The following is a 16,585-nucleotide window of genomic DNA, read 5'->3' as shown; positions in this document are numbered from 1 at the left end:
TATTAGAAAAAAGTTTTTTTTGTTTTGATATTCTAATTTTCAATATTATTTGGGGTAGTGAAGAAAACACTATACATGTAACTAGTTTTTTGGTAACTTTTTTGTTTGTAGCTAGAAATAATATTTTTTTATGTTTAAAATACGATTAAACCTGTTTTTTCATTTAAATATAAATGTTTCTTGTTTATTTTATGAAAAATTATCCTAAGATATTTCATGCTAAATTACTTAAATATTGAATACAAATAGTGGGGACTTAGGTCCCCCACGAGTGTAGATGTGTAAGCTGAAAATACCAAGTGGTGTTAAGGGTTAAATACATTTAAGACAAGGAAATTGTAAGTTAGGTCTAAGTTCGGAACACTCTAACATAAAAAAAAATAAAAGACTATTTTTATATAGATGACCCACGCTGAACTGTCCCGCCAAACTCAATGACAGGGGGGCGCTACCATCGTTCAACTATATGGTTTCCAACATGGCAAAAATCTGAACCAGCGATCCGGTATTGACGGTGGCGCCCCACTGTCAATGTCATCGATAGGACAGTCCAGAGCCCCGATTACGGTAACTTTTAACGTCTACAATCCAGACACGCTTCATCGACGCTGCGATACGATTGGTCAAAACAGCTGACGTACGCTGTTGAACGACCAATCGTATCGCAGAATCGAGAAGCGTGTCTGGATTGTAAACGTTAAAAGTTACCGTAATCGGGGCTCAGTATTTTGGAACTATAGGTACTATTGGCAGCTTTGAATGTCACAGAACTGAAATGGCGCGAATAAAACTGTATGTATCACTAAAAGTTAACAATATTCCAGGGATTTGCAGTGTTAAATTTTTTTGCGATAGTAGGTATTTCTCCCAAATGTTTAATAAAGTGCATGGTAAACAGTGTAATTTGTTGAAGTATAAAAAATTGGTGTTATGTTTTGTTCAGCAACGTAAGGCACATTTAAGTTAGTATTATTACTTTTGCTTCTAATTAGCTACTCGTAGTATGATTAGTTATATGTTTAATGTGTTATTGTTATTTGCTATTGTAATAATTAGTCTATGTCATGGTGGTGGTCCTTCTCCTTCTCCTTGTTTTTGAGTTATAGCTCTTACAATACAATCCTTTGGTGGCTTCATTAGGGTGTTGTTTTTCTTATTATTTTTCAATAAGTATGGATTTTTTCAAAACCTCAATTACTTTTTATAAAAATATAATTCTTTCTTTCATCAAATCCACAACCTCATAGTGCAGCGCAGTGTTAGCGGGTGGCGGGTGGGTGCGGGTGGGATTCGACAGACGAACGCGGCGGCAGTGTTCCCGCGAGCTGTAGCGCCCGCGGACGTACGGTCATGCGAGAAGCAGCTGGCAGGATGGCCGAACTCGAGTTCGAAGCACCGCTCGCGCAAATTGAAGAGGCTGACGACTGCCTCACCACGGCGGACTACCCGCAAAAAACTATCAACGGCAACGACATACGCCTCAACAACATTATCAATCTCAAAAGTGAAATGGTCAAAATGAAAACCGACTCCAACAAAATAAACGATAATGAAGAACCAAAACCGGTGAAGTGTAAACAGGATAACATGCAAAATGGCGAGGGAGACAATTTCACGGAGACTTTCTCCGGATCGCTGGAGGACTTGGTGAACACTTTCGACGAGAAGATCACAAAGTGTTTCGGGAACTATGAGGAGAGCGTTGAAAAGCTGGCGCCAGTGCAGGTTCGCTCGCAGGAAGAGATAATGAACGAATGCCAGTGAGTATCAATTAGCTCCAAATAAGCACCTAATTAATGTGTGTAAATTATGATATCATCAAGCCTATTCAGCGCAATGTTTGTGAATTTTTTTGCTTTTTGAAATTGTGTAATATTCGAAGCATCTACCTAGGTTGTTTTAGATTAGTAAATAAATGAAAGAAAATTTTTATACAAATATAAACAAAAAGGGCGGACTTTGCGCATGGCGTTTACGGTCTTGTGATCGATCGATGGCACGGCCAAGGGGGTGCGTGCGAGGGTGGCCTCGATGACGCATCCACCCGCGCGCCTGCTACGTCCCCTTTTTGTTTCCAACTCAAAATGACGGGGTGGCGACATAGTATGGCACGCGACTGTTACGGTTTTATCAAAAACATTCGACACAGACATAACAGTTCTTTGCGGAAAACTTTATGTCTGCGACCGCTTGCATAAGAACAATGTCATCGTCAGTATAAATGTATTACAGCATTATCGCATTCAATTGCGTATCTATTTTTATTCTTAAAATTATTTCTTCAATCGTTTTCTATACGTATTCCGTTTAAAATTTTAATAGGTAGTAAACATAGCTTACTTACATATTTTATTGCAGCATTCCTACGCAATAGATACTTATTATTAATTTATTGTTATTGTATGTGAATGTATCAAATATGTTGGCTGGTTAATTGGTGTTAGATTTTGACTTAATTGCTGCAAGTACGCCTACAGTTATTATAAAACGCCTTGTCTTGAAAATCATCATATTGTGTAATGATATTATTTTTACGAACCTTTTTATAACGGCAAAAGTTTCTCACATTTGTTTGTTGTCTCATGTATTGTTTTGAAAAATTCTCAGAAAGCACTAAGCTTTCTTTATTACGACTACTTACCATTTTTCTTGAGCTTTATGAGAACAAAATGGCATTTCAATGCATTGTTTGCAAAGAACCGACGAGAAATAATTACAAACTGGAAGTAGATTTCTCTACAAAGCTAACTTTGCAAGAATATTTATCGCCTATTTACTTTAACTGAGTATCATTTTGAGTACCCAGCTAGCGAGACATCAAGTCATCGAGTCTGGCAGTTAAAGAAAGAACACACACAACTGTTGTTTTATCTAAGATCTTACTTACCAACCTAGCCATTAGAGCGTTTTAAAAACGATCCAACTGATAAAAGGTGGACTTGTGTAAGCATAAGTTTGTTCTTTGTGTGTCAAACTGAAATATTTGGACGCGATCCAGATGACCCAAATGCCAGAAAGTCTGAGGAAAGCAATAAACGGAATTTTACGTGGATTATCCACAACCAAACAAAAATCATTAATTTTTGTTAAAAAACTACTAACTCACTAGCAATGCGGTTTAAATGTGCATTTTTTGTAACATCATCTACACAAGCATCTGTTTTTGTATAAAACATTGTAATCCAAATGTTTCGTTGCAATTTCCATTCCTTCCTCGCTTACTTAATTATGCGTCTCTTGAACACCTGTGGTTGTAAATTTCCAAAAGCCCAAAAGGACGACAGGTGCTTGCATTGATTTGAGACCAGTCCGAGATTCGAGGACCGCAGCAGGTGCTACCCCACCTTGTCCATTTTGTATTGTAAACACCTTGCCTTGTATCGAATATCTGCCATAAGCGGATGTGTATTCAAATTGGCATAGGGGCATACGAAGCCCCTATCATTTCCTCGCAACGATTGATTATTTTAAGTATTAGGTATAAACTATACATAGCATATTAACATAAAAGGTCTTAGACCTTAGTGTTTTCATTATGTTAAAAGACACCGCCCGTTTCTGGTGTATATTTTCTTGGGAAGGTATCCAATTTAGCCGCAAAAGTAAATTTTAACTTCTCATTATTCAACGTAGCTTATCGTCGTGACTCTGTCATGAGCTGTTCACTTCCTAAAGTAATCACAGTTTGATTCATTGATTTATTATTTACTTTAATAGTTATAATGTAACCAGTTTTTTGTATTTGTTGTTTGTTACCTGCATTGAACCTTGCTTATTTATTTAGTTCATCAGGCCATGAATTGTTTTAATTAATACGAATTACGAATATAAAAATTACCAGTTTAAACGTTAATTTACTAAAACATGAGTTTTTACTCAATCTTCTTGAGACCGTGTTATAATAAATCAACAATAATAATTAGGGTCTTTTATTTCTCTCGAGCACTTCATATTCATGGGGCAACGTTTTTGTATTTTAATGAGCTGCGGCACACGACACACGTCTGTCCGTGTACAGCGCTTGCATAAAAATGAAGTGCTTAGTGCAGTATAATCTTTTGCACGATTATTGTTGGGATGCTACTCACCGATTGGTAATAACTGATGATTGTACAGTCATCGAGAAGAGCAAGAAAATGTAATTTAATGTAGCTCTACTATGATTAGCCTGAGCTGCTTCTGAATAATACAATATTTTGGGGTAGAAGATGCGTTGCAAAATAAAAATGCGATGTCACAATTTATACCTGAAGTAAAATTGGGAAACATCTGTAACAACCAAAAGAAAAGTTTCGTTACATTTATGACGATTATTTTTATACGCTACGTGAAAGTAAGGCAAGGTTAATGCAGTGTTATAAAGATCGATACACATGCTCATATTGACAGGCTTTATAACATAAAAGTAATAGAAATAGCCTTGAACCACAGAATAAGTAATAGTACCTGATACCTGTACCTGACAGAAGGATTACTCCGCACGACGATTTAAATAAATGCGAGTCTTGCTGCGACGCGATACAGTGGAATTCAGCTCGCACAGCACTACTTACGTACCTACAATTTTATTCACCTACAAGTTTTGTCTCTTTCTATCGCGTGCCTCTGAACTCTTCTTACGCTGTTAGGGTTGCTGTCTAGTGAAAAAATAATTAATCTACTTATTTGTAATGAGGTACGTATGTAGGTGAGTAAAAATAACATTTCAAATATACCTACCTATCTAATTAGGATTAAAAAAACTTGTTCTATTACAATGTCTTCATTCACACCTACCTATTTTAACATAAGACAGATAAATTAAACATACTATTACAGAAAAATAAAGAATCCTATACTATCCTAAGAATTTTATTATTGATTACCTACATGGCCAACATACCTTTCAGCATCTTTGGGAAGCGAAAAAAAAATATTGTTAGTATTTGAGCTATTCTACAAAACGAATGTAAATTTATTAGTCTACGTTTATTAGTTTCGACGTAATTGTTAAACAAAGATACCCCTTCCCAGCGGTTTCCATAGCGCACGCGACATGCGAAAATGCACTGCCTGAAAGAATCACACAACCTATTCCGATTACTATGGAAACCGCTGGGAAGGGGTATCTTTGTTCAACAATTACGTCGAAACTAATAGACGTAGACTAATAAATTTACGTTCGTTTTGTAGAATAGCTCAAATACTAATAATAAAATGCAAATAAAACATACCTTAACGACCCGGTTTTTCTTGTGTTGGAAAATAACTGAAAAAGAAGTGAAAAAAGTCATGTTTTTTTCTAATTAAATCCATTCTTACTCCCTTAAAATGTATGAAACTTGTATCTGTTTTCTACTTCTGCTAATAGATAATTTTATTGGCTATCGCATGATATAAAATATTTGCTTATTAATGTTAAGCTTCCCACGCTTTCACTTGTTTTTGAAGGAAGAGGTGTAAACTAAAAATTAAAAACTTAAATCCTTGTAATTTTACGATAAATGGGTCAAGCCCCAAATTTGAAGTATTTTTATCGATGAAATTATCCCTAGATTTGGCCCATAAAGTTTGATCACTACATGCCCGGACACACTGTATACTCCAGTGTTACCAGCTGCCCATGATCCAAGTAGTAATTTTAACCTTTCCACTAATTCATTCGGATCATCCCAATAAACCACATCAGTATTCTGCTTAACTTCTTTTAATACAGTGTGAGTCACGTTAAAGTGTACATATGAAAATATATGAAACTAGACCTATTTTTATCGATAAAAAAGAGGTCAAAAAATTTTTGAGTTTTTTTTTTAATTTTTATAGAATTTTTTTTCTTCCAATTACTTATTGTTAAGAAAACGTAATAACTTTTAAACTAAGCGGTATAAAAGAAAAACAGTAATAATGCTAAATAACAGGCGATACTAAAAAAATACATGAAATACCCAGAAAATGCCAACAAATAATAAAAAATGATACTTTTTGAAAAAAATCTCCTTAAAAATTCGTATTTTTTTGGTTATTTGATAAATTTCTCCAAAAAATGCCCCTATAACAGGTGGTTTTTATTACTTTTTATTATTCTCTATCGTATTACTTTTGTAAAACGAAAAATCGCATGTCTCTATCCCTATCACAACGTTTGCAATGATCGTTTGAACTAAGCCTCTCCGGGCGCGCCATTCAACGCTTCGTTAACAACGAAACTGAAAGTGACTCTAGATTTGTAATTTTGATAAAGACTAGTTAGATTTCAAATAAAAACAAAAGATTGCGAAGTAAAATAAGCATTTTAGTTAAAATTAAAATTGTCTCTACCTGTAGCGGAGAAAAATGTGGTGGCAGGCCTTTGTTCAAACGATCATAGCAAATGTTGTGATAGGGATAGAGACATGCGATTTTTAGTTTACAAAAGTAATACGATAGAGAATAATAAAAAGTAATAAAAATTATCTGTTATAGGGGCATTTTTTGGAGAAATTGATCAAATAACCAAAAAAAAATTCGAATTTTTAAGCAGATTTTTTTTTATAAAGTATCATTTTTTATTATTTGTTGGCATTTTTTGTGTATTTTATGTATTGTTTTAGTATTGCCCGTTATTTAGCATTATTACTGTTTTTATTTTATCAGGATATACCTATTAGTTTAAAAGTTATTACGTTTTCTTTACAATAAGTAATTGGAAGAAAAAAAATCTATAAAAAATTTAAAAAAAAATCTCAATTTTTTTTTACCTTTTTTTTGTCGATAAAAATAGGTCTAGTTTCATCTATTTTCATATGTACACTTTAACGTGACTCACACTGTATATCAATTCCTTCACCTTGTGTGAGACTTTCTACACTACTTGTATGATTTCTTGAGAACTTAAACAAAGGTTTGATCACGTTCATATATTTAAATCCTTTGTTACTGTTTGTGCATTGGTATCCATAAGTACTAATTTGTAATTTTGTATGTCCTCATTTGTAATATTTTTTAAATTTGGTGTCTTTTCGTACAATAATTCTTGTAAGCCTTGAGTTTTTTTAAGGTTACGATTTCCAATTTTTAAAATGCGGTCATCATCATAAACACGCGTATTGTCAAGCATCAATTTTCCCTTTACATTTCTAATACCATAAGGCACATCTTTCATCACTTCAGATGACACCGACCAGGATANCACAGAATAAGTAATAGTACAGGTACAGAAGGATTACTCCGCACGACGATTTAAATAAATGCGAGTCTTGCTGCGACGCGATACAGTGGAATTCAGCTCGCACAGCACTACGTACCTACAATTTTATTCACCTACAAGTTTTGTCTCTTTCTATCGCGTGCCTCTGAACTCTTCTTACGCTGTTAGGGTTGCTGTCTAGTGAAAAAATAATTAATCTACTTATTTGTAATGAGGTACGTATGTAGGTGAGTAAAAATAACATTTCAAATATACCTACCTATCTAATTAGGATTAAAAAAACTTGTTCTATTACAATGTCTTCATTCACACCTACCTATTTTAACATAAGACAGATAAATTAAACATACTATTACAGAAAAATAAAGAATCCTATACTATCCTAAGAATTTTATTATTGATTACCTACATGGCCAACATACCTTTCAGCATCTTTGGGAAGCGAAAAAAAAAGATAAATCCGGTAATTTCTCTTCGAATTTAAACACCCGAACGCCGCACAATATTTCTTTCTCTTTATGTCCATTTTTAAATAATACTTCGATCATAGAATTATAATCATACTAAAACGCAAGCCAGCGTCCTGACGGGCGAGCGCGTGACACTCGACTGATATAATACCCGCCGGCGGGGCGCTTCGCTGTAGGTAATTATCGGATGTACCGCGCGGAGTGAGCCAGGCCTGCTTGAACTTATTCTTTAAAATGGCTGCTTTAGAAATTTCCATATATCAAACAATCGATATTATGTGTTAAATTAACTACGTAGGTTGCATGTATGAAAGAATCAACCTGTGACCTTACGTACTCGCGTGCTAGAAATTAGATTTCATAACCGCAACTCTGGCCGTCTCAGTTTCCCAACGCGACGGTAGGTAATTATTTAAAATTTGTTAAGTGTATATACCTGAAAACAAGAATTCGCGTTGGTATATTCTCGTTGAACTATATGAATCGAATCAAACTCACTCAACAAGATAACAATAAATTCTAATAAAAAGCAAATTATATTTTTGTATTCAGATTAACTAATTAGAAGTCAGTTAGGCATTTTACACGAATGAAAGGCGCATGATGGGAATAAATTGTGATCTGGAGAAAGTTTAAAAGAATTATATAAATATACAGCAAAGTGGAACAAGTCACGGAAAGACTCATATGAAACATTGATAGTGAAACAATAACAGCGTAGGTAATTATAATTGATCAGTAGCTGGTACAAAAACAATGCAATTTGGAAACGCTCTCAATAACAAAGTAAAGAGTTTGCAAAACGTACTTACTTTATCTGTCGTGATCAAAAATTGGCCTCATTTAAATACAAAGAGTTTAACAAAGTGTTGTAAAACTTATCTAGTAAACTGTCAGTCAATTTGCAAGTTTATCAGCAGTTCCTCTACGGAAGCACGCCCTAGATATCTTGTTGTGCCTATTAGCATAGAGTCTGCAGTGGACTTTAAATTTGCATGTGCAGATTTCAATTTGCATGTCCCAGCTCTGTATGAGCTAATTGATTGTCTCCACTTTCCTTCCGTCATCGCTTACGATTCCAAGTGCTTCCTCGAGTGTTCATCAAACTGTTACTGTCTATCAGTTAATCAATTCAATGACGTATTTACTCGTTGCGTTTATTACACTTTCGATTCTACTTCGGTTGAGTAGGTGATCTCTTTATTAAGTAATTTATTTATATTCTGCTCTGCATGCACAACAAGCAAGCAGTTCGTTTGGTTGGTCGCTTTTTCTTACTTTCTTACTTTATAAGATAGCAATCACGTCCTTGGTCTTCCATCTGATCAACAAATTCTGATTCTGAACCGATTCAATCAAAACATAAAATTGAGTCTCTGAATTTTGTGAGCACCATCAGTTAGCGATTTACGCAAATAGACTCCGTTTCTGAATTTCCTACTCAAGTTCCACTTCCTCCGCTTTCTCTTTGATGTCATATTTCCTCTTTGGAAAATCTTATGTTTTATAAACACGATCTTTATCGATGCTTAATCGAGATTTGCAGATGTCTCGCCATCCCACGCTGATAGGGTGAATGTTCTGCGAGTTCTTACTTCCCACGTGGCTCCTTTTAAGATTATGGCCATAAATACGTATTTATTTTTAATTGAACTGAATCATCAACTAAATAATTTATTACCACAATACCAATTTTATCATTAAAAAACTAGGTGGATTTCATCCGGTGCGTGCGGCGATTAAAGAAACTAATGATAAGTACGATTTACGGACTACCTACTCATTATCCAAGCCTAAATCAATGTTTACCATTTCCAATAAAACCTAAGATGGTGGGTTTGAAATCCCGTTTATCAAGTAATCTAACCATTAGAAAGTCAGTGCGGCATTGTTAGCTCGTCATCTTGAAGGTTCCCACGCCCTCACATGGAGTCACATGTAGCACTCGTACAAAGAAAATACATTTTATTACATTGGTTAGGATAGCGGATCCTTTTGAAGATTTGTGAAGCCTAAATATTTACTGCCTACATTATATCTAGTAGGTACATTACGTGCTTGCTTAACTTATTTTTAGTACGAGTACACATAGTCAATTAAACATGATTAATTGTACCTTAATTACGTAAAGATATTGGAAACATTCTTAAACCCGATATTACTTTACGTAATGTAGGTACGTAAATTAATTTCTAAATTGATGGAATTTATAACTATGATGCCCACTCGAGGTCATCTATATGGAGTACAATTTAAGGAACATGTAACCGTCATTAATCAAATTATAATGATCACGAATGGAATGAAATCACTCATACGGGTCATTCCATAAAAATCTGTATATTTTCGACGTCATTTTGTCCGTAACTTTTTTAAGACACTTCTGAATACTTTATTAGTGTAAATTATAGTTTATTAATTAATTATGTTATGTCTAAAAGGGCCAGTCACTTTATGCTTTATTTTAGGAGAAATTAAAATTTTCAATTTTTTCATACTACATTACTCTTATATGACTTCTAATAAAGTATAAAACTTACAACCTTAACATTTATAAATAAGTTAATATACTTAGTAATGTAGTTGTTTTGTTATTATCACTATATAAAAAACGTCATTCCCTAACTATTAATTTAGTCCCAAGCGCCGTTTAAAGCTAGGGCCTGACGGTCTAGGGACTGACGATTTGGAGTAAAACTTAACATAAATGCAGATTAACTTTATATTATAAGATACTTAATACGATGTACCGAAAATAGCCGAAAAACCACACGTAAATACTATTAAATTATATACAATTTCCTATTGTAATCAATAAAGCTACTAAACTAGGGACTGACGAAGTGCCTGGATCAACACATGTTTCCGCAACAACTGCCACGTTTGCACTAATTCAAATAACGGCTACTGCAAAGCCAGTATGGTCTGAGGATAACTTCGTATCGTACTTTAAACTCAACTAAATGTCATTCACTCTAAATACATATTAAAGCGCAAAATTATAAAATCAGTGCGTGGCGAGGGAATGACGCTAAAAGCTGTGGACTCTTTTTCAACTAAAGAAAATCAAATTATTGTTTATTGAAACCGCAAAATATTAATAGAATTTGGTGTAATATACATTTAAATTGATTATTCGTTAATTAAAACAAAGGATTTAGTTGATGTTTTTATAAATATGGGTTCCAAAACACAAACTTTTGGAGTACGGACATGCCTAGGGAATGACGTTTTGGGTCATTCAAAAGGAATTTAAGATGTTTTAAAAATAGTTTCAAAAAATACAAATGGGTGATGAATAAAGCACATTGCGAGCTGTTATTTAACAATTTTGGAATAAAATATTAACAATCATTTCATGTGAAATGTGGCACGGACTAAGAGTTGACATATTTTTGTGGAATGACCCATACAATGAATAAAGACAAATGGTAATGACTGTGCTATATGACAGTGGAGTACGAGACAGGTTCCTGCTCATGCACTTGTTGACGCTCAATCACTGTCTTCTGGGCGAGTCTTTGATGCAGCTACAAATGCCTGAACCAATATCAGAATGGTTTTGCTTCAAAGCTTATTTAGATATTCTTGCAACGTGAGCTGGCCAGTCAACCGACAAATTAATAAATAATCTGCAGTCAGCCAGCACATATTTATGTTACAGTGAAAGAATATAATTACTGTACTCAATTATCTTTCATAATGTTGTTAATTAAATTACGTACTTTAGGTATTACAAATCCTAGGAAACCTTTTTACCTAAGTATGACGTCTTTCATTTAGGTTATAGGTCAATAAAGTTAATGGTTATCCATTCCATGGGTACTTGTGGTGGTGGGCGATCACATTAAGAGTCGTTGTCTCTACGCATGGATGACCCAAGTAATGAGACCATAAAATGAGTATGGGTTCGCGAAAGGTATCAACAACAATGCCTTTGTCATCCAAATTGCTGTAACGTTGATAAAAAGAAGTCGTTTAAAAGTTAAATATGATAATAAATTTAAGAAAATTACCTACTTTGTGTATCATATTGAAAGCTTGCTTCCTTGTAAACTTTTATCTAGATTCTCAAATAACCAGTTTGACTGTACATCATGCTTTGTTTCTAGATGATATTTTGTAAAGGTAATATTTTACATTACCTAATCAATCAATCAGGCAGGCTATTAAAAAAAACGTAATTTATTAAGGCTGTGCACACACCGTTGATCCAGTATTCGAATCGGACCGAATCGTTACGATTGTGTTGATTTCAGTTTCCGACACAGGCAAAACTGGTAGCGGTTCTAAAAAGTGATTCTTCCTCATTATATAAACGGCTCATTAACAACAATGCATCGATCCTGGACAAAAACTGCACAAAGGCACGACCCGCACGGCGCGGGCGCACCGATTGCACGCTCGAGTAGTCCAGTGCAACGACCATACAATCGTTATTAGTGGCATTTACTATGAGGCTTTGACGCGGCTGTTTACATCCACGCTGTAGGTCTTGGTCCACTGTTTTTTGGGGTTTATTGCATTGATTTTAAAAAAATAAACGAAAAAAGAACTAGAATTTTGCTGCATTTCTGACTTAACTTTGTATATTTTGTGCAACAACAATATCAGACTTTATCTTATTGACTTGGCTGCGTTTACAATGAAAACTTTCAGAGGGTATCTCGTCACCAAACAAAACCAATAACACTACTAACACTGTTAAACATTATTACCAAAACCCATGGTTACCGTCATTGCGCACTTGCTAATGGATAGACAATGTAACTTAAATAGAGCGGTAGAGTTTAGGCGTGTCGTTTGATAATACGTTGCACGCAAGTGTAACTACGTCGGTGACTTTATTGACTTGGCCTCTTCGTCAGTGTCGTAATGATAAAACCGATATTTACAAACACACAGACCCATTATTTTCCTGTGAGACCACTAATGGCCTTCATCTTGAAATGATTCACGCTGATACCTATTAATCAAACCCTTTTCATGAAGGTTTGGATGAAAATAAATATAAATTCGAGCAAGTGACTGTATGGAATGCAATGAGACTGATGTGACAAATTGGTGACTAAACTGACGCCATAAATAAATTAGCATCTTTATTAGCGATAAAAATAGCTATCTACCTACAGTCCAATGAACTTAGGATTAGGAGTTTCTGTAAACGTAGCTTTCGGGGGACTGATGTTGTAAAATCTGTTGTTAAGCTTGAAAACGTAAACAAAAGTTTGTGTAATTGCCCTGCCTATTTTTTCTTCGTCATCATTATTGATAAAGTTACCTCTATTTTGAAAGATTGTACGATGTAATTTCAACTGACTCAACAAATGTCCAATTTAGATATCGCTGGATTGAATAGTTTGGATGCAAATAATTTACTATCATCGAACAGGACATGCGTCGTCCGTATGACGCATCCCACGCACGCCATATGTCGCGTCGCGGTTTCCTTGAATCGCGCATGTAGCATGTAGCTTGCCCTGGCGCAGATTGGGTTTCGTTTATTGATTCTGATAAGCATATAAGACACAGCTATCTTTGATATTGGATTCTTTGTCAAATACTTTGCAAGTTTTGTTCGAAGAAAGTAACCTTAACCATTTTCAGTGAAAAATTTTCACTGACATAACGGAACTTTAGTATTTAAAGGTTATTTAAGTAATTATAATGACTCAATTATTATCTGATATAAATAAAAGCAAGGAACTTACTTTTTAAATATTTTGCTCGTCTCAAAATTATTGTTAACTGCAGCGGACAGCCGGTCTTCGTCTCAATACGATGACCTTCCATCAATTTAAAATAGATTATACCTACTGTTGCTCTCTCTACCCACACGCACTATGTCGGTGAGATCACATTTAAATGCTATTTTGCATCTTTAGTGACCTGTAATCAGCTAATTTTTACCAGACTGCGCAAAAAGGAGGGTTTGAGCATTAAAAAAAGGTTAGGTAGATGTCTGTTATCTGTGTAAGATCCAGTAAGAAATAGACCTTATTATACTTACTGTAAGTAGGTAGGTACATTTATTTTCAATGTGATAAGAAAACTAAGGGTGACACGATATTGAGGTGTGAACTAAATTCCATGATTGATGATGATGACACCAAGATGAATCGTGGACATAAATCTATGGTTTTTGCTCACGCTGTATTGTCTACTCGAGTACCTGCCTGCCCATTTCGCTCAGCACGACCGTTATGTCACTTACCACGACAGTTATGAAAGTTATTGTTAACTGAACCAGAAAAACAAAAGACCGTTCTGTATCGGCATAAATGTTGGAAAACAATGTTTATTGTGTATTTTAAAACCTTACTCATAGGTTCAACCTTCTTGGATAAATAAAATTCCCTTTGAACGAAATGTTCATCTGGGTTTCTTCAATTGCCATCGTTACCTCAGACTGGGTGGTGTTGTTTATAAATACAGCCATCGCTTGGTTCATTCAAATTATTTTCGCAGGATTCACGTCATCCGCTCTGGAATCGTTGTATGACTTAATGTATGACTAAATGTAAATCATTACTAGGCTTAGATGTGAGTAACACTGTAAAGGGGTTCTTATGCTCGTCTAGAGAATGTTTCCTTGCTTATTCAGTCTACCTACAGTAATGACGGGCATCCGTTTATGATGCAAAATGCGAGATAAAAGGCGACAAAATTATCTAAAGCAGCGTCCTCGCTCTATGCATAGCATTAAACACACGTAACCTTGTCAAAACAGCCTTTCAAGGACGACCTCCGGCGGCGTCTCATCCGGGAATCTTTTCAAGGGACCTCCCTCCCCATCCCAACCTGAAACCCCTTTTTAGTACGCATGCTCGTTATTCTCCTCGCGAGAAAGACAAAAACTGTTCTCAAAGGTTTATGTACTCGTGTATACCGTAAAGTTCACATAGCTACAGTTATGATCCGTGAAGCGTACCCCGTTACAAAAACTCGAATATGAAATATGTGCTGTTACTGTCACGGCTCTCCAGATTATCTTCAGGATGTAAGAGCGGTCACGCGTCGTCCTCCGTCCCTTTTGCTCGCATGCCTAGTAACTTGAGAGTTCATCTCTTTATGGCTTTGGTTTGAATAGTCTTTTTAAATATGGTGAGGGAGGACGTAGCTCTTTCTTTCGCACGCATGGGACGTGCAACTAAACAGTTCACATGGAACCTATAGATATGCCTGCACATCGGGACACTTTTAACCAAGCTCGTCGACGCGCTATAAGTGGCGTTACTAATCGTGTGTCTTTCTGAAAATAGCTTGGAATTTCCTCAACAGAGGATAGGTTTGACTTCGATGACCTGAGTTTAATTAAAATTCTTAACTTGAAAGCGTTTTAAAATATTCATCAACTTAATGACTTACTTTTATCATTAGGATCTGCGTGTATTCTTTTGATTAGGAAGTCTATTTTGTTAGGTTGTAAAAAAATATCGCTTACTCTACAAAAGTTGCCCTTAAAAATATTGCACAAGCCTCACTGGAGGCTTTAAAATGTTTCACATCGAGATTTATATCGGTGCAAGTCAAAGAAAGCCAGGTCGGTTGGGTCGGTCAAACTGGATCTATACATTCTCCGGCGACCGGTTTGGCCGGCGCGAATCCTGGCTAACACCACCCATGTACTGGAGATTATGTGCCCCGTCTCCACGATCAAGTATCTTAAAATACACTGCTGACTGACTAACTGACTGCACTTCACTACTAAATTGTGTATTAGGATAACTAAAAACGTTCATTACATTTGACTCTACTTTTTATATTTGACATAACTTTCAGTAATGAGACAGTAATGGGACCTATAAATACTATTAAAAACCAAAATATTCTTAGAAAAATGTATAATGGTTATTGATAAGCGCGCTAGTTTGTTTTACAAAGCTTGAACTGCGCAATGCGTTTAAATATAAACGCTTAGTGAATCAGCTAAAGGCCGTTGGGGACCGGTTGGTACTCTACCTACTGCTTTACATATACAAGTATGAAGAAATAATAATAAATAGTAAAATGTCGTAACGTTCGGACTCGGAGAGCATAGGCGCTCACCGCTTAATATCATTCATTATGGTCCTAACTTTAAATGCATACAAAAAAGGTCTCTACTAAGTTCCCTGCAGTGATTGTAACCATTCATAGTAACTTTAGCAACAATCCTCATTTTTCTAAAATAAGGTTTTGGACTTCATTTTGACTTTCATGAAAGAAAATTTTCTTGATTAAGCAATTTGTTAAATGTTAACTTTTTATTACAATAAGATCTTAGGCAACATATACCTCAAACTTTGTCAAACAGAAGAATAGGTCTCTTCATTTATAACCTGTGTAAGTACTATGGTTTTTTAACTTGAACCTTAAAGTGAACTAACGACGTATTGCAACTATAAGCTCGGTGGTTTCGACATAAATCGAGTAGTAACATTTTACAACATAAAGTTATTACGGACCTTTAATATTCCCTTAAGACGTAACGTAACAGACTCGTTCCGACCAAGTGATTATAATGTTATTAAGTCTAACCTTTTCCGGCATAAATTACATTCACAAAATGTGATTTTTGTAATCACGGGATATTGAAGTACTCTACATAGAGCAACCTCCTAGGACAACCTTCCATTTTAAGACTAGTGTTCCGTACCTAGTGTGCAATTATTTTGTGATTGTTAATTGGTTAGGTAGGCGTCGTTTCATGCATATCATGATGATAGTATAGATTCTAGTACGTAAGCACGCATTTTTCCGAAGCAGTGGTAGAGTTCTTAAAGCCAGCTTACTGAAAATATTTCCTATCTGTTATTAGGTATAATACCAACAGACAGATGTAAGTCTCTCCTAGAAAGGTTTTTTCTGCTTCCAGCAACTTCTACTCGGGCTGAGTGCTGAACTTGTAATCCGAAGTCGTAAAAGATCAACATGGTCTTATTCGTTTCTGTTTTGTGTGTTGTAAAAT

At 35.3% G+C, this 16,585-nt stretch overlaps 1 protein-coding gene across 1 annotated transcript in view; it reads left to right on the top strand.

The window, feature by feature from the left end:
• The first annotated feature begins 1,300 nt into the window (after positions 1–1,300).
• The window catches only part of Unc-76 (fasciculation and elongation protein Unc-76), a 44,188-nt gene continuing 28,903 nt past the window's right edge, over positions 1,301–16,585 (top strand). Inside the window, exon 1 of the mRNA XM_028317980.1 lies at positions 1,301–1,760. Within this exon, the coding sequence (XP_028173781.1) occupies positions 1,351–1,760 (410 nt within the window). The 5' untranslated portion in view covers positions 1,301–1,350. The remainder of the gene's footprint in view (positions 1,761–16,585) is intronic.

Source organism: Ostrinia furnacalis, unplaced genomic scaffold (genome assembly GCF_004193835.3).
Source record: "Ostrinia furnacalis isolate ACB-3 unplaced genomic scaffold, ASM419383v2 OfSCF6580, whole genome shotgun sequence".
Classification (NCBI taxonomy): Eukaryota; Metazoa; Arthropoda; class Insecta; order Lepidoptera; family Crambidae; genus Ostrinia; species Ostrinia furnacalis.
The sequence above is the reverse complement of the archived record's forward strand: the minus strand, read 5'-3'. Positions and strand labels throughout refer to the sequence as shown.